This window comes from Canis aureus, chromosome 38 (genome assembly GCF_053574225.1).
Source record: "Canis aureus isolate CA01 chromosome 38, VMU_Caureus_v.1.0, whole genome shotgun sequence".
In the NCBI taxonomy this organism is placed as follows: Eukaryota; Metazoa; Chordata; class Mammalia; order Carnivora; family Canidae; genus Canis; species Canis aureus.
The window spans coordinates 12931853-12957093 of record NC_135648.1 but is presented as its reverse complement, the minus strand read 5'-3'; the positions used below and the strand labels follow the sequence as shown (position 1 = coordinate 12957093).

General features: G+C 38.0%; 1 protein-coding gene across 3 annotated transcripts in view; it reads left to right on the top strand.

The window, feature by feature from the left end:
• KCTD3 (potassium channel tetramerization domain containing 3) overlaps window positions 1-25241 on the top strand; it is a 54963-nt gene that overhangs the window by 19139 nt on the left and 10583 nt on the right. For all 3 annotated transcript variants that reach the window (XM_077886632.1, XM_077886631.1, XM_077886633.1), the window contains exons 10-13: window positions 9168-9283; window positions 19801-19888; window positions 20005-20121; window positions 21916-22086. In XM_077886632.1, the coding sequence (XP_077742758.1) occupies window positions 9168-9283; window positions 19801-19888; window positions 20005-20121; window positions 21916-22086 (492 nt within the window). The remainder of the gene's footprint in view (window positions 1-9167; window positions 9284-19800; window positions 19889-20004; window positions 20122-21915; window positions 22087-25241) is intronic.

Sequence of the window (25241 nt, the reverse complement as noted above, 5' to 3'; positions counted from 1 at the left end):
AAGAAGGGAAAAAAAAAATGATGTTTTAGGAAAGGGGAAGAATATTTTTCCAATATGCTCTGACTGAAACCTGGCTGCTTTATGAGAATGTGCTTTTCCTGGATCCCAGGTAGTGTTGACTAATTTTTCTCCATTTTCTTATACTATGGGGCCTGAAGGCAGGGTAAATAACTTTCTTGATTTTCCTCATTTGTTGTACTTAGACCAGAAATTTCTCAAACCTTTTAATCTCAGAACTACTTTGTATCCTTAAAATGTTATTCAGGACTATCAAGAGATTTCGCTTGTGTAGATTATACCATTACTTAACATAATGGGGATTAAGACTGAAATCTTTATAAATATTAATCAGTTTAAAAATAACAATAATAAACCCATTGTATGGTAACATTGTATAACATTTTAATGAAAAATAGCTTTGTTTTCCAGAAACGTTTGTGAGAAGAGTGGCATTGGCTTATAGTTTGTAAATCCCTTTACTATTTTATTGAATTCTGATGTCTGTGTTTTTAGTGTGCTGCGTTATGGTTTTTTTGTTTTTGTTTTTTAAAGATTTTATTTACTTAAGAGAAAGGGAGAGTGTGCTCATGCATGAAAGAGCACAAGCAGTGGAGAGGGGTAAGCAGGCTGCCCATCAAGCAGGGAGCCCGACGCGGGGCTTGATCCCAGGACCCTGGGACCATGACCTGAGCTGAAGGCACCAGGCGCCCCGTGGTTGAACTATATGAAGAAAGTTTGGCTTTATGCAGATACGTAGTTAGGAGAAACATTTTTATAGTCTTTTCAGATAACCATGGCTATGCTTTTTTGCAATTGTCCTAAGCATTTGAAATTGTATCAATGAATTTTGCATACTCTGTTAAATTAAAATTCATCCATCTATTTTGTACTTTAAATGGATCTTTTATCCATGCATGATTTTGTCACATCATGCATTGGTCATTTGGAAAATGTTGGTTTACTGAGTTAGGTAGATCTTTCAAGTGTTGATATCTTTCATTGTACAACATCTCCAAAAAAAACCCCAAATCACACTTATTACTGTAACTACTGATCACATCCCTAAACTTCTTTGTATTGGGAAACCATCATATTCGCTATGACAGATGAAAGTTTTCCAAAATTCTAATTTTCACTTGAAACCATGAATTTTTATCATTGAAGTAACCAGCTTACTTTGTTCACTTTTTTGGTAAGTCTACCAAATACTCAAATTGGAATTGGAATTGCTAGTCCTCCTTTCAGATAAAAATGGTATTCTGTGAAAAGAACAGCTAGGTTAGCTCTCAGCTCTAGCATGCAAGGAAATACTTTTCCTTGACACAAACATAGTACTTAGTCACACAGAATATTAAGAACGCATAGTAAATTAAGTTTTAGTATTTACTAAATTAAGATTTAGTACAGATTTTTATACTGATTGCTTCATCAAGGCCATTCTGAAGTTAAATTGGCCTTTTTTTTCTTGGGAGCATGTGGCCAAGAGGAATGATTATTGGTACAGTTTGGTGTCCTTCCTTTCATTGGTGCTGAGGTACCTGCTATTCTCATCCACCTTGCATTGCACCGTCAGCACAAACGTCAGTACAGACGCTTAAGGGTAAAGCATGAGATTCATAAAAGTTTTGAACACCATGGGTATTCCGTCTGTGGCCAAACATTCACACCAAAGATCTTTAATGACAGGTTGGTGCTGATGCCAGATTAACAGAAGCAAAATACCAGGTCCAGCTACATCTGTATATTTATCTGTTTGTAGGACAAAAACATCCTGCTGGCAGGTATGTCTGCCAGGTATCTAATTCAGGGACTTACTGTGCAATTGGAAAGTGGCAACATGGTGATTTCTTTTATCTAGCAGGCAGTCAGCATTGTCACATCTTCAAGGCCTTCTGAGCTTTACAGCAATTGGGCGCACCTCTCTCGCCAGTGCAATGTCATAACGTACCCTGTAAGGTGCTTCAGTGCCTTTTTCATTCCCAGTTTGAAATTTTATAACCGTGTCTGGCTTTTAAAGACTTTTCACATCTTTATTTATATATTTTTTTCCACTGGTGCCCCTGGGTGGCTCAGTCAGTTAAAAATGTCTGCCTTCAGCTTGAGTCGTGGTCCCAGGGTCATGGGATCGAGCCCTGTATCAGGCTCCCTGCTCAGCAGGGAGTCTGCTTCTCCCACTCCCGCTCTCCCTGCTTGTGCTATCTCTGTCTCTGTCAAATAAATAAATCTTTAAAAAAATGTCTTGTTTCATAGGTATAAATAAGGCAAGTTATCAACATTTGAAGTTGTTATTTCTAATATTTATTTCCTGTTTTGCTCAGTGTTTCCCAGTCCCCCTTTCATATTACACATATATTGTCAACACCATTAGACTTCGATGGTGCAGCTGTGGGTTGAACAGGCAAATATTCTAATGTTTTCATTTTTATTTTTTATTTTTTTTTAATCTTTTCATTTTTAAAGCCAAAAATCATCAATAAGTAGATGAAAACTATATTAGAATAAATTTATTTTAGAATAAAGTATTTTTTACAGTTTCAGATAAATTTTAAAAATTTATGAGTGTTTCCAGAGCATTTTTAATAGCAATACTGCAAAACAGAACAAAATGTATATTTCTTCGTAAGCTCAAGGAAAGTTTAGATTTTAAAATAACTTATTGAACAATAATCAGCTTACAGAGATTATAGCAGCTAAAACTGAAGATAGCGGATTAAGAACATAGTGGAAGTATTTAGAACAAACTAAGTTAGTCTTGGGGAAATTTACAGTTATATCTTAAAGCTACCAACACGGAGAATTCTAGAAAACATAAGAATAAATAGATAGATTTTGTTAGCTGTCATAATGATGATTCCATGATATCATGTAGTGTCTGGAAAACTCCCCTGTACACTCTTGAGATAATAAGAGCAAAACAGTCCAATAATTCTTTAACATTACATAAAATAGTCTTGACCTCTCTGACTTCTAGACTGAATCTTGGAGACCCACAGAGATTCACATACCACACTTTGAGGATTATTGTTCTAGACCATTTTGCATCCCTTCTCCCCCAGCTTCCCACCCCACTTCCCCAAATTTCAAATCTCATGTCATCTGGCCTTGTGCTTGGGGGATAGTCTTCAGCTTCTTCTGGGTCACTGTCCTTTATTCTTTTGAAGTAATGGGCTCTAGTTCCCAGCTCAAAAATTCTTTAACTCCATGGGGATCTTTACTTATCACTTCCCTTTTTATCAGGTTTCGATTCTGTCATTACATTCACACTAGTGTGAGCCTCAGGTTTTTTTGTACCACTTTCTTCGCTGTGAAAAACCTGGAGAAACCGCAACCCTGGCCAAATCCGCCTTTCCACTTGAATAACAAAATATGACTAGGGAAAAGAAATGCGCTCAGTACTTAGTCTCAGTTCATGACCTCTGCCCTCAAGTGGCCTTTAAAAGCTACCCAGAAGTCCTATTGCATCATCCTTTGTCATTTCTGTCACTCTCCTAAAGGACTATTTCAACTGATTGCCTTTCTTTAGACTTCATGGTCATTCTCATTGAGAAAATGGAGAAGATCAACATCTGTCCATCTTGGTGTATCTGTGCTCACATAGGGTACATTTTGGTTACTGTGATCAAGTTGTCTCTAAGGCCAGCTCCTTAAATTTAGTTGAATACCAGATCCTGTTTGCTTTCACCTATGCAAGGACATTGTTCCAGTGGCTCTTCTTCTCTCTTTCATTGTACTGTGCACTCTGTTGGATCATTTCCACCAGCATACAACCATGCTGAAATTCTGTTCAGAATAGCAATAAAAACTACCCTACAGTCTCTTCCGGTTTTTGCTCCATTTTTCTGTTTTCCTAAAGCAAAAGAAAGGAGTCTGATCTTGGTTCTGTGTCCTCTTCTGTTCTTTTTTGAAGTTGCTCTAATCATTCTTTTGCCCTCACCACTTCATGAAACTGTTCTTGCTAGTATTACCTGTGGTCTGTACTCTGTTAAATCCTATGGTCCTTTCTTGGTCTCATTTTATTAAAACTTTAGAGCTGTCATTTGATATATTTAGTGAGTCATTTTGAAGACTTTTTTCCCTGGGTTTCCAGGAGACTGTATAATCATGATTTGTATCCTCCCTCTTTATTTCTTCTCAGTTCCTTTTAATAGTTCTTCCTCATTTGACTGACTTCAAAATGTTGGAGTATCCTGGAGCTCAGTCCTTGGATTTCATCTTTCCTCTATATTTATTCTGTTGGTGATTTCATATACTCTAATGGCTTTGGATTCTGTGTGCTGATGACTTGCATGTTCATATAGCTAATCTGGTCCCCTGCTCTAAACTTCAGAATTATGTTTCTGTGAGGGGTCCCTATGACCATTTCCAGGTTCCATGATTTACTAGGAAGACTTACAGGATGCAGCAAGAACTACTTAGAGTTAGGATTTATTACAGTGAAAACACACAAAGCAAAGTCAGCCAAAAAGACATGGGGTGAATTCCAGTGGAAACCAGGTATAAGCTTTCAAGAGTTCTCCTGCAGTGGTGTCTCAAAGGACAGGCTTAATATCTCCAGCAATGAACTGTAACAATACCTGTGTGATGGCTACCAGGGAAGCACATTAGACACCTGGTGCCCAGGTTTATTACTGGAGCCTAGTCACACAGGCCCCCTCTCCCTAGCACATATAAAATGTCCAGATTTCCAAAAGGAAACCAGGCGTTCATCGCTTCTCAGCCTTTTGGCTAAGATCAAGTGTAGGAAACCAGGCATTCAGCATAAATCCCATTGTGGACACAGTTGAGTTTTTTATCACCATGGATTAGGTTTCTTGTCTGGGATTTCCTGAGTGGAATTACATAGTATGTATTCTTTTGTGTCTGGCTTCTTTCATTTAACATAGTGTTTCTGAAATTCATCTATATTGTATGTATCAGTGGTCTGTTCTTTTTATTGCTGAGTAATATTCCATTGAATTAGGATGCCAGAATTTGTCTATACATTTATCTGCTCATGGACATTTAGTTTATTTCCAATTCAGGGGTGTTATGAATTCAAGAAAAAGTCTTTCTCTGGACATGTTTTCTTTTCTGTTTTTGTTTTGTGTATATGTTTTCTCAAGGTAAATAACCTAACAGTGGAATTTTTGGGTCATGTGAAACATGTATGCTTAATGTTATAAGAAACAACCTGGCTTCCAGAGTGGTTGTATTATTTTACATTTCTGCTAGCAGTGTATGGGGTGAGTTATGAAGTGTTTTAATTATATTTCCCTGTTGATTAATGATACTGAATATCTTTTCATGTGCTTATTGACCATTTGTATTATTTCCTTTGGGAAGTGTCTTAAAGTCATTGTTCTCTTTTTTGAGTTTGTCATCCTATTGATTTATAATAGTTCTATATCCCAGATTAGAGGTGTGCAACTAGGGATAATAATTATCCCCTAGGGGGCTTGTTGAAATGTCTGGAGACAGTTTTGATTGGCACAGCTAAGGGAATTCTCAGTGTATGTGTCTCTCTGTCTTCCTCCCTCCCTCCCTCCCTCCTTCCCTCACCTTCCCTTCTACTCCAGGGCCTATCCCTTTCTCTTCTCCTTTCTTCTTTCTGGAACTAGTTTTCTATTATACCACGTGATACTGGCCTAGAGATCACTGAAACATTATTTTGTTGTTGTTTTCCATTTCTTTATTTCTCATTCTTTAGATAAATTTTTTGATCTGTCTTTAATTTTCTTCAGCCTATTTTCTTCAATATTCACTCTGTGGTTAAGCCCATGTAGTGAGTTTTTCATTTGAGATATAGGACTCCTACGCTCTAAAATTAACTCTGGATTCCAATTTAGTTTGTTTCTCTGCTGAGATTTCTAATCTTTTTACTCATTATGTTCTACTTTTTATTAAATCCAACATATTCATTACAGGTGTTTCATTTTTTTTCACTTTAATTCCAATATCTAGATCATCTCATATTTTAATTTTGGGTCACATTTTCTTGCCCTATATGTCTAGGAAGTTTTGATTATATGTTGGACATGTATGTGATACTTTATGTAAGGGACATGGGATGCTGTCTTCTATGTTTTATCCTGGCAGGCACTTAAATTACTGCAGGGTCTTCTTGATCCTGCTAGGCTAGTTGTTATGCTTTGTAAGGGAAGGTAGCCTCCCGCTGCTTTATTTTTTGTTTCAGGGCTTGGTGGCTTTTCAAGGGTGTGGTCCTTATTCCAAAGGGCTGTGTTTTGGGAGTCTTCACTGAAGGAATATCTGAGGTGTTCTGCAAGGGTTCTCTACTCCCACTGAGCCCGGATTCCTGGCGTCTGCCCGTGTAACCTTTGTCATCTCCACAGTGCTCAGTCCTCTAGCAGCCTCTCTTCTGTTTTGGGGGATTCTTCGATTCTTTCCCTGCCTAGGTGCAGTCCGGCCTCTACCAGTGCATAGGAAACTCCTAGGGGGCATGTGGAAAGTCTGGAGACATTTTGAAGTCTCCTGTGCAATTTCTGTGCCCTCCCCACGCCCACCCTGGTGCAGTTGCCCCCTTCCTTCTAACTTGCTCACCAGTTCTAGCCACCAGGGGCTGTGCACTCTGATCTCAGGCTCTTCATGATTCAGGGAAAGCATCTGTCTGCACTTGAGTTTCACCTCTCTGTGGTAGGGCCAGAAAGCCAGGATGAACTCAGGGCTTCTCTTGGCTATTTCTCATCTCTCCGTCTTCTGCTGCCTGTCATCTGGTGTGTGGAAACAGCTGCCTCAGGTGTTTTGGCCAGTATGTTGTCGTTGTGGCCCCATGAGGAATGATCTGATGCCAGTCTTTATTCCATATGACTGGAGTGGAAGTCCTCCCTAGCAACTTTAGAAAAAAAGTCTTACCGTTAAATTTTTAAAATTATGATACACTAGTAATGATACAGAGAGAAAGTAAGCGGTGGTTTTTTCCCCCTCTTTTTACAGGTAGCCACTGTAACATACCAGCAAGGGAAGGAGATTTTATGCCTTGCTTTATTTTCAAAGGCTAGTGTGGCAGGGAGCTATGTTACAAGATGGTACATAGTAATTTGTTCATGTCCAGTAAAAGAAACCATTTATTATTACAAATGTTCTTCAGAACTTGACAACATCATCCAAAGAGAATTGCTAGGGCCGGTATGTCTGTGATGGAGTTCTTCCAGAGGCTGAACTCCTTTCATTATAACTTGTATAAGGCAGTGCTACTAGATTGCTGCTATAAGCAATATTGTGCTGAAAGGGTCCCCGAAGACAGGAACTTGTCATTACTTAACACTGTGTCTTCCCTGTGGATAGTGGCCAAGATTGTTGAGCCTAAGTAGGAGTGACACTTTAAATTTCTTGAGATCATTCAGAATGTCTTCCTTGATTTTCCAGAACCTCATCCTTCTCTATAAAGTAATGTTGGATGTTAATTGGTTTTGTTTTTATGTCTACTTTTCACGTGGGCCATAGTCCTGAATATAGGTGGTTTCAGATGCTCTAAATCATTGTTTGGCCTCAAAATTAAAGCACTTCTTAAAATTGTGTGTGAAATGAGGATTTTTTTACTCTGAAGTGGCAAGTTTATTTCTCAGACAATCTGGTCAAAGAGTTTATTGGCTTTTTGTGTGTCTGTTATATTTTATTTTTGCTGAATTTCTTTTTAATTGGGCTGAGATGGTATATTCATGTGTATAAATACATATTTATATACAAGTTTTAAAATATATATATGTATATATATATATATATATACATACATATATATAGAAAATATTCCTAGCAGTACTCACCAATCTTTTTTTTTCTTTTCTTTTTGTCCAGTGTATGTCATTTTTCCTCTTGCAAGGCACTTGGCTTTTTCAAGATTGTTTAAGCATTTCTTTTCTTTCTTTTCTTTTCTTTTCTTTTCTTTTTTTTTTTTTTAACTAATCTCTATACCCAGCACAACTCAAATGCACTACCCCCAAGATCAAGAGTCACACTTGGCTGACTGCCAGGCCACCCCTGGTTAAGAATTTTTAAGGTGTTATTTATTGCTGCTCGTTTTGTCTTAGATGTAGTAAAGTTGTGAACAGAAAGAGAAATACCCTGCACTGGTGTAAGAGTAACAGAAATCCATTATCTTTTCTGGCTTATGCTTTTTAAAAAAATTTTTTTTGGCTTATGTTTTTTTTTTGGCTTATCTTTTAATACATGCTGCAATTGGAATTAATTGGTTTGTTTCTTCAAAGCCTTATGCATCGTTTTTCTCTTATATATTGTCCAGAAACAACTGTAAAGGCCATAATGCCATACCACGGTGACCCTAGAATTCTCTCCTTTAGATACTCTTGTGTCTTTTGCTCTTAATGTGGTATATTTGCTCCCTACAACCTCCTTCCCCTACGTCCTGTCTTCCCTTTTCTCTAATTCCCTGGGCTTGCCCATTCCTGACCCCCATTTGACAGACTGTTTACCTTTAAAAAAAAAAAAAACTCAGTTGGATTTTTTTTTCTGAGAAATATCCTTAACCCTGTTTTCTTACCGTCCTTTACTCCTCTGGATGTTGCTTGACCTTGTATATCCTTCAGCTATTGTTGCATTATGTTATAGTTGGTTGTTTGCATTTTTTTGTTTTTTAAACCATAAGTACCTAGTAATATCCTGTCTTTTCATGTTGTTTAATCCCATGGCCTAATATAATGCCTTTTGAATGAATTAAATTGAGATCTGCAAAGCTGGGAAACAAGGAGTTTAAAATAATTTTTGAATAAAGGCCTGAATGTATGGTTCCCAGATACTGAGTTCATTATTAGCAAGCTGTAGCTAAATGTCTTATAGATTTTATAAAAATGTAGTGGGTTATCTGATTTAGCAGGCTTGGGATGAATCTTGGGAATCTTTTTATTTTGTTCACTTTAAATCTACCTGGTTATTTTGCTGGTTACCCAAGTGTGGGAACCATAGCTTCAGATAATACAATGTTTTATCAGTGTGAGATTCCTTAGGGCAGATTTTATCTGTGTTAGGAGTTTTGCAAGCTGCTTAAGAGCTTACTGAGTTTCTTATTTTTGGTCCCCAAAGTGTTTAGTGTGTATAACTTAGGGAAACAAAAACAAGTTTAAATTAGTCACCTTCACAATGTTTTTGATGTGGGTTTTGATTAATTCTAAAGATAGTGACTGTTTAACCTCTTTATTTTTTTCTTACCATTTAAGGAGTGTTCAGCCTTGGCGTTCCTGTAGATGCTCTCTTCTTTATCGGTAACCAGTTGGTGGCTACGAGCCATACGGGGAAAGTGGGAGTGTGGAATGCTGTCACTCAGCACTGGCAGGTTGGTTTTCACTAAAGCCTACTACAGAAATGAAAGTGTTTCTGAAACTCATGCTAATTATGCATTTGCTTTATTTTTGTGAAATTATTAATAGTGTTTGTTGTACGTACTTCTTATTGAGGTGTAATTGACATAGATTAGTTTCAGATGGTAGAGCATAATGATTTGATATTTGTCTGTATTGCAAGATGATCACAATAATTCTAGTTAACATCTTTTACCAGATGCAGTTAGAGAATTTTTTCTTTATTGTAATGAGAATTTTTAAGATTCACTCTCCTAGCAACTTTCAGATATACACTACTAGAGTTGTCAGGCTGTTTATTATATCCCCATGACTTATTCTATAAATGGAAGATTTTTGTTTTGTTTTGTTTTGTTTTTCTTTTTTCCTAAGTAGTCTCCACACCTTACTGTGGGGCTTGAACTTAAGACGCTGAGATCAGGAGTCTCATGCTCTACTGACCGAGTCAACCAGACACTACCTTTTGCTTGCTTGTTTGTTTTAAGTTTGTACCTTTTGATTTCCTTCGCCCAGTTGACCCACCCTCCACTCCTGCCTCTGGCAACTACCATTCAGTCTTATTGTATTATTTATCTATTGTTTGGTTTTTATTTTATTTTGTTTGCTTCATTTAGGTTCCACATAAATGAGGTCATAGGAATTTGTCTTTCTTTCTCTGTCTGACTTATTTCATAATGCCTGCAAGGTCCATACATATTATTGTAAATGACATGATTTCTTTTTGTGATCGAATAATATTCCATTGTATATATTCTACATGTTTTTTTATTAATTTATTTTTTATTGGTGTTCAATTTGCCAATATATAGAATAACATCCAGTGCTCATCCCATCAAGTGCCCCCTTCAGTGCCTGTCACCCAGTCACCCCCACCCCCCGCCCACCTCCCTTTCTACCACCCCTAGTTCATTTCCCAGAGTTAGGAGTCTCTCATGTTCTGTCTCCCTTTCTGATATTTCCCACTCATTTTTTTTCTCTTTTCCCCTTTATTCTCTTTCACTGTTTTTTATATTCCCCAAATGAATGAGACCATATAATGTTTGTCCTTCTCCGATTGACTTACTTCACTCAGCATAATACCCTCCAGTTCCATCCATGTTGAAGCAATGGTGGGTATTTGTCATTTCTAATGGCTGAGGAATATTCCATTGTATACATAGACCACATCTTCTTTATTCATTCATCTTTCAGTGGACACCGAGGCTCCTTCCACAGTTTGGCTATTGTGGACATTGCTGCTATAAACATTGGGGTGCAGGTGTCCTGGCGTTTCACTGCATCTGTATCTTTGGGGTAAATCCCCAGTGTGATTGATGGGTCGTAGGGCAGATCTATTTTTAATTAACTCTTTGAGGAACCTCCACACGGTTTTCCAGAGTGGCTGCACCAGTTCACATTCCCACCAACAGTGCAAGAGGGTTCCCCTTTCTCCACATCCTCTCCAACATTTGTTGTTTCCTGCCTTAATTTTCCCCATTCTCACTGGTGTGAGGTGGGATCTCATTGTGGTTTTGATTTGCATTTCCCTGATGGCCAGTGATGCAGAGCATTTTCTCATGTGCTTGTTGGCCATGTGTATGTCTTCTCTGATGAAATTTCTGTTTATGTCTTTTGCCCATTTCATGATTGGATTGTTTGTTTCTTTGCTGTTGAGTTTATTAAGTTCTTTATAGATCTTGGATACTAGCCCTTTATCTGATGTGTCATTTGCAAATATCTTCTCCCATTCTGTAGGTTGTCTTTTAGTTTTGTTGACTGTATCCTTTGCTGTGCAAAAGCTTCTTATCTTGATGCAGTCCCAATAGTTCATTTTTGCTTTTGTTTCTCTTGCCTTCATGGATGTATCTTGCAAGAAGTTACTGTGGCCAAGTTCAAAAAGGGTGTTGCCTGTGTTCTCCTCTAGGATTTTGATGGAATCTTGTCTCACATTTAGATCTTTCATCCATTTTGAGTTTATCTTTGTGTATGGTGCAAGAGAGTGGTCTAGTTTCATTCTTCTGCATGTGGATGTCCAATTTTCCCAGCACCATTTATTGAAGAGACTGTCTTTTTTTCCAGTGGATAGTCTTTCCTCCTTTGTCGCATATTAGTTGACCATAAAGTTGAGGGTCCACTTCTGGATTCTCTTTTCTGTTCCATTGATCTGTGTGTCTGTTTTTGTGCCAGTACCACACTGTCTTGATGACCACAGCTTTGTAGTACAACCTGAAATTTGGCATTGTGATGCCCCCAGCTATGGCTTTCTTTTTTAATGTTTCCCTGGCTATTCAGGGTCTTTTCTGATTCCACATAAATCTTAAAATAATTTGTTCCAACTCTCTGAAGAAAGTCCATGGTATTTTGATAGAGATTGCATTAAATGTGTAAATTGCCCTGGGTAACATTGACATTTTCACAAGATTAATTCTTCCAATCCATGAGCATGGAATATTTTTTCATCTCTTTGTGTCTTCCTCGATTTCTTTCAGAAGTGTTCTGTATATTCTACATGTTATTTATCTTTTAATCCATTGATGAGTACCTAAGCTGTTTCCTTATTTTGGCTATTTTAAATAATGCTGCACTGAACATGGGGGTGCATGTATCTTTGTGAGTTAGTGTTTTCGTTTACTTCAGATACATACCCAGAAATGGAATTGCTGGATTATATAGTAATTCTGTTTAAAATCTTTTTTTTTTTTTTTTTAAGATTTTATTTATTCATGAGAGACCCACAGAGGCAGAGACATAGGCAGAGGAGGAAGTAGACTCCATGTGGGGAGCCTGATACAGGACTTGATCCTAGAGCCCTGGAATCACTCCCTGAGCTGAAGGCAGATTATCAACTACTGAGCCACCTATGTGTCCCTGTTTATAATATTTTGAGAAACCTCCTTATTATTTTCCATAGTGGCTATGGAATTTACCTTCTCCAGTGCACGAGAGGCCCCTTTTCTCCATATCCTTGTGAACACTTGTTACTTCTTGTCTTCCTGGTAATAGCTATTTTAACAGGTGTGAGGTGATAACTCATTGTGGTTTTGATTTGCATTTCCCTGGTGATGAGTGGTGTTGAGCATGTTTTCATGCACCTGTTGGCCATCTGTATGTCTTCTTTGGAGAGATGTCTACTTAGATCCTCTGCCCATTTTTTTGTTTCTATTTTTGATTACACAGAATATAGTATGTATTTGTAGTGGTAATTTACTTCTAGGCACAGATTTGGTTATGTTTTCAAGAATTTTAAGTCACTTTGGAAAATTAATAGTTAAACTATGGTGTGACATTTCTTCATTTCTTTGAGATGTTTTAAGTTCTGTACTTTTGCAATAGTAGTCCAGGCAAACTTCATTTTCTGAGTGAAGCGCAGATCTGTGTGAAAGTACTGAGCCTGTTCAGAGAAGATAGCAAGCTAAATGATCTCAAATACTTGAGAGGAACAAGAAGAAGAGAAAAAAAGGGTTAGTACCTGGTTCTGAAGGAGAGAGGAAAAATTAAAGGACTTGAAGTGGAGAGGAACGTGGTGAGATCCATGTTTTAGGAAGCCACACGGGTAACCAATATGAAAACTGGACTGGAGGTGAAGGGGTTGATGCAGCAAAGAAGCAGAGAGATTTGACTAAAGACAGCGGTGGTAGAGGTGGGAAAGATGAGACTATTTGAAAAACATTTTATAAGCCTTCCTAAAATTAACAAGATTGGTATCTGGTTTGAGTATGGAAAATTAAAGGAGGAGAGACAGATGAGATGTACTTCTAGTTTTAGATTCTTAGTGACAGTCAGGTGGATAAGTAATAAATTGAAAGAGAATGTAGGAGAAGAAGCAGATATGGTGGGGGACAGTATGAAGAATAATTTGATTGATTACATATGTTTACTCTGATATTCCTGCGGGTGTCTGAGTGCAGGTGTTCAGTACACATTTGGAAGTACCCCTTGGAAATTTAAGAAGGATAAAAGGGCTAGAAAGAAGTATTTGGAAACTACAACACTTCATGGACAACTGAAAAATAAGAATTGATAAGTTTTTCTGTTAAGAGGATATATGTAGGAAGAAAAGAACTCTGGGAAATGTTAGCATTTAAGGGGACAAGATAGGAAACTAAGAGCCAAAAGGACATATATGAAATGATTGAGAAATGACACTATTCTAGGATATGATTTGTGAATGTACGTTAATTAGGTTTTGGTTGGGAAAAGCCAGATGGTGGGAACTGAGGAATTAAAAGATCAAAGATTAGAGACAGCCAATTCAGAGTTACCTTTTGAAGTGTGGTGGTGAAGGAAAGCAGGGAAACAAAGTGATAGCTTAAGGATCAAGGTTAGATGGTAGAAAGATGTTCAGTGCTTTATTTTATTTTATTTTTTTCTCTAGAATAGAAAAACCTTGAGCATGCTTATAGTCAGAGAGGGGAGTTGTCAGAGAAAGCACATGAAGAGTGAAAGAATGGAGATGATTTCTGGTCCCATGGAAGTCAGGAGTATATGAGATCTGAAACCATTTAGAGGGGTTTACTTAACAGAGACTAGAGACACTTCTTTCTCTGATGGAAGAGTAAGAAAGGAGTGCCAAAGAACATAAATTCAATGAAAGAGAAAGACAGTGGAAGTATGTATCAAGAATTGCAGAGATGGAAAAAAAAAAAAAAAGAATTGCAGAGATGATAAATCGTACATTTGTAGTGGACCCGGGTCATAGAGCTATATGAGTCTCTCTCCATTAGTGCTCAGGACCAGGAAGGGGGAGCAAGAGGAAAGAGCAATATTGGACTGATCCAGGATCAGAGATGTAATGAGGTGGATATGACACACCAAGGGATGAGAAAACGTGAAGATGCAAAGTAGTGGAGAGTGAGATCAAGAAGTGAGGAAGTGCCAGGTAGAAGGATGCAAGGATGTCAGGGGACTAGAGGGATCTTAAAGCAGATTGATGACTTGTAAGGAATGAGAATTAGTGGAAAGATAGGCAGTTGTGGTCCAAGATTTAATTTAAAGTTTTGGAATTGGGACAGTTCTCAGTGATCATAATGGAGAACTGACTTGAATATGAAAGTATGGGATATAGGACTCGGAGATCTGTGAGGATTATCAGTATGTACGTTAAGGTGCCAGGAGAGTAGTAGAGAGTAAGACAGAAGTAAATCATGATCCAGATGCCAGATCCTTAGCAAAAGTGATGGGTTGATCTGGAAGTTTCAATCTGAGTAAAAAATGGTGGTTGAATGTCATGATGAATTGAGCTTGTGGAGCAGCATTCTTGAGATCTTATGGCCCCTTAGATTCAGGGGTGGTGAGAGAATGAAAGACTTCAGTGAAAGGGATTAGAAACAAAAAATTAGGTTTTATGTTAGATGAGGGATAGAAGTCCTGCTTGTGGGGAAAAAAGTATTAGAGAAGGCCTTCCATATAAGCACAGCAAAAGGTATTATAATGGTTGTTACCATAGATGTGATGGACCAAGGAATGTAGGAAAGGGCTGGTCTCTGTGGATCCAAAGTCTAAGTAGAAGAAAGCTTATCAGAAGGATTCTTCAGCTGGTAATATTTCTGTATTTCTGTAAAGAGTAATGTGAGTTTTAATGATTAATGGAAAGTCTGCTTTTAGATAGGTTATGTGACTAATTATGTCAAGTCTGAACTTTTGGTGGGTGGGGGAAGCTATACTATCTGTAAAACCTCTAAGGTAAATTTGGGTTCCTAAAGGAACATGCTTCTTTATTACCTTTTTTTTGTTTTTTTAATTTTTTTATTTATTTATGATAGTCACACAGAAAGAGAGGGAGGCAGAGACATAGGCAGAGGGAGAAGCAGGCTCCATGCACCGGGAGCCCGACGTGGGATTCGATTCGGGGCCTCCAGGATCGCGCCCTGGGCCAAAGGCAGGCGCTAAACCTCTGCGCCACCCAGGGATCCCTTTATTACCTTTTTCTAACCAGTGTTTTCAAAACTACATATAAAAGTTTTCCTATCTTTGGGATCCTGAAGACTATACTAGCATCCTAAAAGTATCCTTTATTCTTAAGCTTTTAGTTCTTTGTGTAACTTCTTGTTTGGCATATGCATGAACTGAAACGAAAACCCGTATCTTACAAAGTAGGTTTGTTTCTACATTTCAGGAAGACCTTAGGAAAGTTGAGCGTTCGTGCAGCAAACAAGCCTTATATACCAGCTAGATGAATTTCTTTGTAGTGCAGAGCAGAGATAGTATGTTATGAAATCTAAGCATCTGAAACACAGATCTCACTGGACAATTCTGACCCGAGGCTGACTCCTGTGGCGGCTGTGACACTGGTTGAGAGGTTCTGATTTGGCTTTCAGCAACAGTTCTGCCCATGAATAACACACCAAGTACAAAGGACAACTGTTGTATAATCCAGATTGATTTGAAGTATTTAAATCAGATGAATAAGAGAGAAAGAGGGTGAGTGTGTATATGTATGTGTGTTTAAGTTCTACAAGCTGTGAAATATTTATTGGGTACCAGTTCTTATTAGAACAGCTTCAATAAGATTTGGGGGTGGGGCAAAGGGAGAAGGAGAGAATCTTAAGCAGGCCCTACACCCAGTGCAGAGCCCCATGCAGGGTTCCATCATAGAACCTGAGATCAGGACCTGAGCCAAAATCAAGAGGCAGATGCTTAACTGACTAAGCCACCCAGGTGCCCTAGGACAGCTTCAATAAAATTTTATTTTACTGGGCAGCCTGGGTGGCTCAGTGGCTTAGCACCACCTTCAGCCCAGGGCCTGATCCTGGGGACCTGGGATCGAGTCCCACGTCAGGCTCCCTGCATTGGAGCCTGCTTCTCCTTCTGTCTGCGTCTCTGCCTCTCTGTGTGTGTGTGTCTCTCATGAATAAATAAAATATTTTTTAAAAATTATTTTACTTAATTTTTTTTAACTTTTAAAAAGATTTTATTTATTTATTTGAGAGAGAGAGTGAGGGACAGAGCACAAGTGGGAACATAGAAAGAGGGAGAAGAAGCGGACTCCCCGCTGAGCAGGGAGCCAGACTTGGGGCTTGATCACAGGCCCCTGAGATCATGACCCGATCTGAAGGCAGACGCTTAACTGACTGAGCCACCCAAGCACCCCTCATTAAGATTTTCGTGAAAGTTTAAAAGTTTATACAAAGATTGTATCTGATTTGAGTAAGAAAAAAGAAAAAATATTTTTAAAAAGAGATGTTTCAGGTTTTTGTTCTTTTTTTGTTGTTTAAACTTATAATCTTCAATAAAAGAGGCACTAAGGAAGTTCCCCTTTGGGGCACCTAGGTGGCTCAGGCAGTTAAACTTCTGACTCTTGATTTTTGCTCAGGTTATGATCTCAGGGTCTGAAATCAAGCCCTCATCAGGCTCCCGGCTCAGCAGGGAGTCTGCCCCTGCCCCCCGCACCCCCCATGCCCTTCCCCCTGTTCGTGTTCTCTCTCTTTCTCTAAAATAAATAAATAATCTTTAAAAAATGCCCTTTAATAAGAAGGATATTTATAAATAAATATCAGCAAATAAATTGATAGGCTGGTAAATCTGAATAAGGGATTACTTAATAAGTAATGGATGAAGGGTAAAACATCCTATTAAAAATGATTAGGAAAAAAAAAAAAGAAAAAAATAAAAAATAAAAAATAAAAATGATTAGGTAGAGGCTGTGGTTGAAAGACTCTAGGGGCCTTGTGTTGCTTAGGAACATAGATGGATTTTTTTTTTGGGGGGGGGACTGATAATTTTGAAATTGTATTCATTTAATTTTGCACATAAGAAATAATGAATATGTGCTACCTTAGCAGAGAAAATCCACTTGCATAGTAGATTTGTGACCACCCTGACTCAGCCAAATACGTGAATCAGTACAGTGTCTCAGATTCCTGATAGGACATTGTTAGGGTAGAGAAGAGGAGGTCGCCGAAGAACTGACTCTCACTTATGCTGGGAGGGAAGAACTGAGTCCTGACTCCTCTGTAACCTTCCTCATCCTCTGCCTTCTCTGTGCTTGTACTGAGGGGTACGCATGAAGGAAAAGTAGGAAGGATTTGGGTCAAGAGTTGCAGAAAAAGAAATAGGAAGGCTCTAATCCCATCTTACCAGAGAACACATGGTAGAAACGTTTGCCCTAGATATGCCATGGGATGCTCCAGGCTGCTGCCCCCTTCATTCCTGGCGAAGGAATCTCATGCCCATATCTGTCCCCATCCTCCTACTCTGAAGATTCTGGTGTAGCAGTTGAAGCTCTTTCTAGAGTGCTAGAACTAAAAAAATGAACTTGGTATAAGAAAACTGGTCATTGGTTTAAAGCAGCCTTCCCTCCATTCTTCAGACATCTTTATCACTGAAAAGCTCTCAGTGTTGCCCTGCCGCAAAACTTGTTGGCTCTGCTGAAACAGACACCTGAGCTGGGGTTAGCGCAGGTGGGTGGAAGTGGGGGTTGGTCATTGAATCTCGACATTTCTATGTAGGACACCAGAAGGCTCACGTAGAACTGAGGGTCATACAGCTTTATAGGAATCATTACTTCTGAGTTTTAGCTTTTGGTTAAATTTGTTCCTTTCACAAAGAAGGGACCCAGATGGTGCGTTGCTTCTGTACTTGGTGTACTGCCAGGCATGCCCTTCCTCTACCTCATTCATACTTGATTTTCTCAGTTTCCCGGCTTCGCTCCCTTTTCAACTTTTCCTTGATCTTTGCCCTTCTCCCCACGTAGGCCTAAGCTAAGGATCCTGCCTCCTTGCTGATGGTATCGCAGCTCTTTCTGTGCCTGTCGTTATGTGATGCTCCTTCTTCCCCTCTTTTGCCCTCAAGTTCACAAGCTCCTGCAGAGCAAGTGTGGTATCTCCCATTGCTCATCCGGGCCAGTTACTCATTCTCTCAGCTGATAGCTGGCACGTGGGAGATACTTCATTTAAATGTCATCTGTGAAGTTGCACATGCATCTCCTGCCCGGCTCTGCACAAGGAAGATTCGTTTCAATCTTACTGGCACTGCTCTAAACAACATTTTTTTTTTTGTTTGTTCATTTGTTTTGTAGTAAAATTATGCCTTTTGCTTTTCTTGTAGCACAAATGCTGTCAGTTAATAATTTTTTTAACTAATTTGTTTGAGAAGTTGACTTTTTTATTTTAGTATTTGAAAAAACAAAAGTTCAAAGGAACTTTTTTATCTTACTGTTTCCTAAGAAACAGAGGTAAGGTCTTGAGCGGAAAAATGAAGATAGGGAATACCATCTTGTCAAAAACAAGGTGACAAATGGTCCAGGGAGGAAGTGCTATTTGGCAACCAGTCCATCTGTTTTCTAGCTCTAACGCTGTTCCTACTTACTGTGTGAATTTGGGCAGGCCATTTAATCTCTTCTGTGAGAGAGAAGGGGAAAGGAACCTGGTCAGATTAGGCCTTCAGTTTAATGTGGCTCTGAGCTCACAGTCTTGTGAAGAGAAAGGAGATAATCCACCGGAATTCTGAAAGGAAAGTGCTGCTGTTGGAAATAACATTTTTATTTTATTTATTGACAGAGAGCACAGGCAGGGGGACCAGTGGGCAGAGGGAGAAGGTAAATCAGGCTCCCCTCTGAGCTCTATCCCAGGACCCTGGGATCATGACTTGAGCCGAAGGCAGATGCTTCACCAACTGAGCCACCTAGGCACCCTAGAAATAAAAAATTTTTGAAAGGTTTTAAAAGGAGCTATATTAGTTCCAGGGCAACATAACTTTATGCACCATGGGGGTGATTAATTGATGTTCGGGCACATTTAATAGCATTTGCTAAAATCCAATCACACGTCCTGGACAGGCAAAGCACAGCGGGGGCCTCGGCATTTGGGCATTTTCACACGTAGCTTGAAAAGTTTACTTTTTCTCTGTATGTGTTTTTTGGGACTTCTTAAAAAAAAAAAAAAATTGTCCTATCATTCTGCACCTGAAGCCCTGGCCCCTTGGCGGCTAGAGCTCCTCGATCTGCAAACCTGGTTAGAAAGCGGGAGGAAACGAGGCCTCCAAGTGCAAAATCACGAACACCTCTCTCCTCCTCCACCGGAGAACATATGAAAAAAAAATTGACAATATAATCCGCCCTCCCCCACCCCTTTTTTTTTTCTTGGTGGCTTGGCCAAATAAAATTATGTAAGTCTTTAAAAAATATATATATATATACATATATATATGTGTATATATATATGTATATATATATGTATATATGTATATATATAATATATGTATATATATGTGTATATATATATATATGTACACCAGGGCGTGTATGTATGTAAATAAAGTAATTTTCTAAACCCTATTTAGTTATTAGTGGATTCTTTTTTTTACTTCCTTAAGTAATCTCCACACCCAGTATGGGGCTCCAACTCATGTGCCGAGATTAAGAGGCATATGCTACACTGATTTAACCAGCCAGGCACCCCTAGTGAGTTTTGTTTTGTTTTGTTTTATGTTCTTTGTTTAAAAGAGTCAGATTTTGAGGAAATTGAGCAGGAAATATAAATGATAATATCTAACATCTAATAATAATCTTCATCAGGTTCAAGATGTTGTTCCTATAACAAGTTACGACACTGCTGGTTCATTCCTTCTACTGGGCTGTAACAATGGATCAATATATTACATAGGTAAGTTTACAGATGCTTACCCTGGTCCTATTTAATATGATTTTTAAAAAATAATACCTTTTTTAGTTTTAAATAGATACACTATTTTAACATTATTTAAAATTTTAATTTTTTAGATATGCAGAAGTTTCCTTTGCGAATGAAGGACAATGATCTTCTTGTAACTGAGCTTTATCACGATCCTTCCAATGATGCCATCACTGCGCTCAGTGTTTACCTCACACCCAAAACAAGTTAGTACATGGCAAACTTCTTACAAGTTCTTGACCTGTTTTTGGGAATATATATTCATTTATTGGCTTATTATACTAAAACTAACCCAGTCCTTTTTTTCGGAGAACTGCAGTTGGAAGGATATCATCTCTTAGTCTAAAGTTTATATTTGTGTTGAAGTCAAACATGACCCATAAACGAGCATAAGTTGAGATGGGAAATTAGAACTTTTCCTCTTCTGAATTATATTTAAATTATTAAAATAATGATCTGCACATTTACCTTCCTATTTATTGTAGCTGACTTTGTTTTGAAATTAGAAGCTTTTATTTTTTTAAACAGAAGTGAGAAAGCTCTTACTTAGACTGCTAGTCTCTGTTGGAAATTGCCTTATTTCTTTGGAAAACTTATAATTTGTTGTAGAAAAGGACATTTTATTTGAGGATTTACTATCTGTAGCTTTCATTCTTTCAGAGGCCATTGCAATGAAATTAATTAACAAGCTTGTTCTGTAAATTATTAAGAATTTTTATATTTTTTATATTCTACATTGAAAGATAAAACATAAATGTAGAATTTAAAGTTTATCTATCATGAAAAGAGTTACAGGAAATATTGACATGTGTCCAGTAATATTAATAAATCTGAATGTGTTCTAGAACATCATCATTTTATTGAACTCATGAAGGAAATCATTTTCATTGTGAAATAAATATTGTACTGTATGCAGATTATTTTGATTAAAATTACAGTGGGATTTCAACTATATTGTGCTGAGTCCCTAAACTACTTTCTTTGTTGATAGTCTTGTATGTTGTCATTGGCTGCTTTTGTGCAACAGTTGACAGTGTGGAATGGGAAGTTTGAAATATTTCCCATCTAGCCTTTTACAAAAGGTTTGCTGACCTCTGCTCTAGAATGAGGTGTGCTGCTTTTTTCAATCTAGTTAAAAAGAAAGGAAAGAACTTCTTTTGCAGTGGCAGGGGGAGGATGGAGTCCCCTTTTAGGTCATGAGAAGTGTTTCCTGTGGTACTGCTCTTTCTCTGTTGAGTCAAGTATCTTCAGGTGAATCAGGAAGAACAACGATTAAAACTAAAAGGTTCTTATCTAGGAACCTTCTTAAGTATATGGGTCACTGACCTCCATTCTTTCTTTAAATATGTGGTAGAATATGGACACTTGGGTTTTTTTGTTAAAAAAAAGTCACAGGTGAACTTGACACAATGAGCTGTACATAATAGAAGAGACACCGTATGATGTAGGCAATGTAATGGGTATATTTGTTTCAGAGCTAAGTATTTTGAATCTGTTAAATGGTATGTGCCTAATTATTGAAGAATCAGTTATATAGCAAAAGTAAAAGTGAAACACATGGTCATCCTAGGCTAAAAATGATATGGAATATTGCTCTAGGAATACTATGTTATGTGAGTGGCATTCTTAGCATGGCAGATTTACTAATTATTTAAACATTTATTGACCTGCCATGTCTCAGGTACCCTGTAAGGTGATATAAATAAAAAGATGGTTGTGATTTAGTCTATATCAATAATGAGTAGAGAGAGACTTGGAAATCGAGGAGTGGGGTTGTAGTTGCTGTGATAGAGCCTAACAGACAGCCCGGGTCTATCTGGGAGGGAGGCGTGGGAAATGATTTGTAACGGAAATAATGACTTTAGTACAGCGTCTTTGCCAGGCTGGATTTGGGGCTCATAAAAGCACTGAATCCAGCTCTACTGCTTTTATCACAGGGCAGCTTTTTTTTTTCTTGTCATCCTCTAATATGCCCCCTCTCAACTTCTGACTTCGTGTAGGTGTCTCTGGTAACTGGATTGAGATTGCCTATGGTACGAGCTCTGGAGCAGTGCGAGTGATCGTGCAGCACCCCGAGACCGTGGGATCAGGCCCGCAGCTTTTTCAGACTTTCACAGTTCACCGAAGTCCTGTTACAAAAATCATGCTGTCCGAGAAGCACCTTGTATCAGGTAAAGCACTGGTGACGAGGTCTGCCTCCTGTAAAACCTTGTTGCCCTGTGTGTAATTTTCTAGACTCCTACAAATGGAAAGAATGTAAAAGCACTGCTTTATAAACAGAAAAACATACTAAATGAAATGGTAGAAAAGTTGAATAAATGAAGAAATGTTGTCTTTTAAGAATTTTTTAAAAAATTTTGCCTGGTTGTAATTACAGGGATTTAGGCAAGAGTTGACCGTATCTTTTATTTACGCTCTATTCTAGCATTTTGTTCTCATGGTATATTTTAAAATACTTAATAATCCTATTGAGGTTTAGGAAAGTTTGCCAAGTATGAATTTAATATAAGTTTGGTCATGTTGTCTTAAGGTTTAAGGCTAAAGTTGTAGATTTATGTGTGTATTTGTTATCTCATCATTTTCTTTTTTTTTTTTAATTTTTATTTATTTATGATAGTCACAGAGAGAGAGAGAGAGAGGCAGAGACATAGGCAGAGGGAGAAGCAGGCTCCATGCACCGGGAGCCCGACATGGGATTCGATCCCGGGTCTCCAGGATCGCGCCCTGGGCCAAAGGCAGGCGCTAATCCGCTGCGCCACCCAGGGATCCCCGTCTCATCATTTTCTAAAAATACTAAAAACTAGTAGAATGTATAAAAAGATTATTTGAAGAAAATTACATTTTCATGATTTTGTTGTTCCTTAATTAGATTTTTTTAAAAAAATGTAGATACTAATTAAATACTTAGATGACACAGATTTTTAAGCTCAATGAGTATGACACACAGAGTATGATGGTCACAGTAAAATTCTATTGATAAGATTCATTATCTGAAGATTTCTAAAAGGCTTTAATTTTATTTTGAGTCAGGTGTATCAGTAGAGCTTGCTTTTACATTAAATCTTTTGTAGATCAGTTCCTGCCTAACTTAAACTTTTTATAAGCTTTATTTTCATCTGTCAAGTTTGTTTATATGAAGACTATTCTATATTAAAAGGTGATGCACCTTTCACTAATTTCCAGTCTGAGTGAGCACTAAATGGAACCATGGATGGGTGGGTGTGCTTTTATTGGTATTTGATTGTTTTGAGTATAAAGTCAGATTGTTCTGAGGATAATTATGCCCCCCCTCCCCCGAAACAGTCTGTCTCCTCTTTGGTTTTCATAAAGCATCTCACCTCCCTCACTGAGGAGTCTTTGTCCCATTCTTGCTGGTTCCTCCTCTTTTGCCTGGGTACTAAGGGTAGGGTTCCTCAGAGCTCTATCCTTGATTCTCCATTCTTCCTTGTCTATAGTTTTCCTGGCGACCCTTAGACTTTTTTCTGCACCTGTGACCATTCGCAGAGTTCCAAACTTGAATATCTAGTGTCTGTCTCTGGTTGTGTAGACGTGTCAAGATTAACCTGGATAAAGAGTCCTTTTGATATTTCCCTCAGAAGCCATGGTAGTCCACAATATCACCATCTGCTCATTTCCTCAAGCTGAAGACCTAGAACCACCCGCGGTTCCTCCCTTTCTCTCCTCCCGACCAGTGTGTAATCTATCAGTAAGTCCTTTTAGCTTTGCGTCAAAGTATGTCCCAAATCTGATGCTCGGTGTCCGTTGCCGGCATACTTGGGAGCTTCTGTCATTTCTCCCCTAGATCACTGAGCTCAGTTTTTTGGCCTCCTCCTCTCTTGCCTTTCTGTGGTACAGAGAGCCAGAAATACCTTTTAAAAATGTAAACCATATCCAGTTCCCAATGGCTTCCTGATGAATGCAGGTCACTTAACTAATAGGATTCTTCCTGCTATGGTCTTGTCTTCTTGTCAAGCCTCTTTTCCTCCCTACCCTTCCTGTCACTTTCCTTAGGCTCACAACACCCTAACCCTTTGGCTTTTTCATTTCTTAAAATTGCCTCAGAACTTTGCACCACTTCCTTTCATTAGCCTGTGTTTTACCCCTAGATATTTGTTTGGCTGCACTCTTGTCATTCAGATCCCATTTCCAGTACCTTATCATGAGGCCATCCCGGCTCGATTGGCGAAACATCTGTCCAGGCCACTTTCTCTGTCATCCTCTTGACTTGTTTTCTTCATAGACTTAACACTGGGTCATTTTGCTTTGTTTGCTTGGGTATCATGTGTCTCTCTCTTCTAGAATGTGAGTTTTATAATAGCAGAAGCTGTTTTACTCTGTTCTCAACACATACCATACTTCTTGACACATAAAAGATGCAGAATAAAATGTAAAATGAGGTAATTTGATCCTGTGAGAAAATAAGACGGTTTTGCAAGGTTATTGTGATGTTTATTTATTTTTTATTTTTTCTTATTGTGACATTTAAATGACCATACTTAAACTCAGTAGTAATTGTTATCATTTTGATGGTGATGATGTTATTGCAGGAGGAGGTACCAGAGAACTGTTAAAATCTACATTTTAACATTAAATATTTCAAGAAAAATGTCCAGTATTTTATGTATACTCAGTTACGTTGTCCTGCCACCTGGTGGACATCAATGCATATGTACATTCTTTCTCTGATAGTGTTAGTTTTCATGTCTTAAATAAAAACTTTAATGATTAATTTTAACAAAATAGCCATAATTGCCTATTGAATCACCTAAAAGTGTTTACGGTATTTTCTTTTTATTTTTTTATTTTTCTGAATCCTAGTAAGCTTAATAGTGAAATCAGGAAATTATTTTCCATGAAGCTGATTAAACAGCCTAGAACTAAATGTTTCCTTTTTCACCAGAAAGTGGCATCCTGAGACATGGGAATTTTATTACATAAGTAACAGTTGTATACTTTGAATTTTTATTGCTGTTTGTCAAAATTAAATTTCTAAAGTTTTGTTTAAAATTTGCAACTCTGGCATTTTGCCCAGTAGGAAAGGTGTGTATATAGGCAAGTGTGGATACTTCCCTAGTACTTATTGGTGAGATCATAGCTCATTGCGGATAATAACACATGCTCTAGAATCCAAATAAATCGTACTTTTCCATTAAAAAGGACACTTTTTTATTAAAGCGTGTCACAAAAGTACATTTTTTTTGCATTAAAAAGTAAATTAGTTGCTGGTTTAAATTTTTTGAAGTTGTAGCTACTTAGATCAGAAAACAGCAGAAGTCAGGTACTTGTTAGATATCTCAACATGTATCCTCTTAATGTTACCTACATG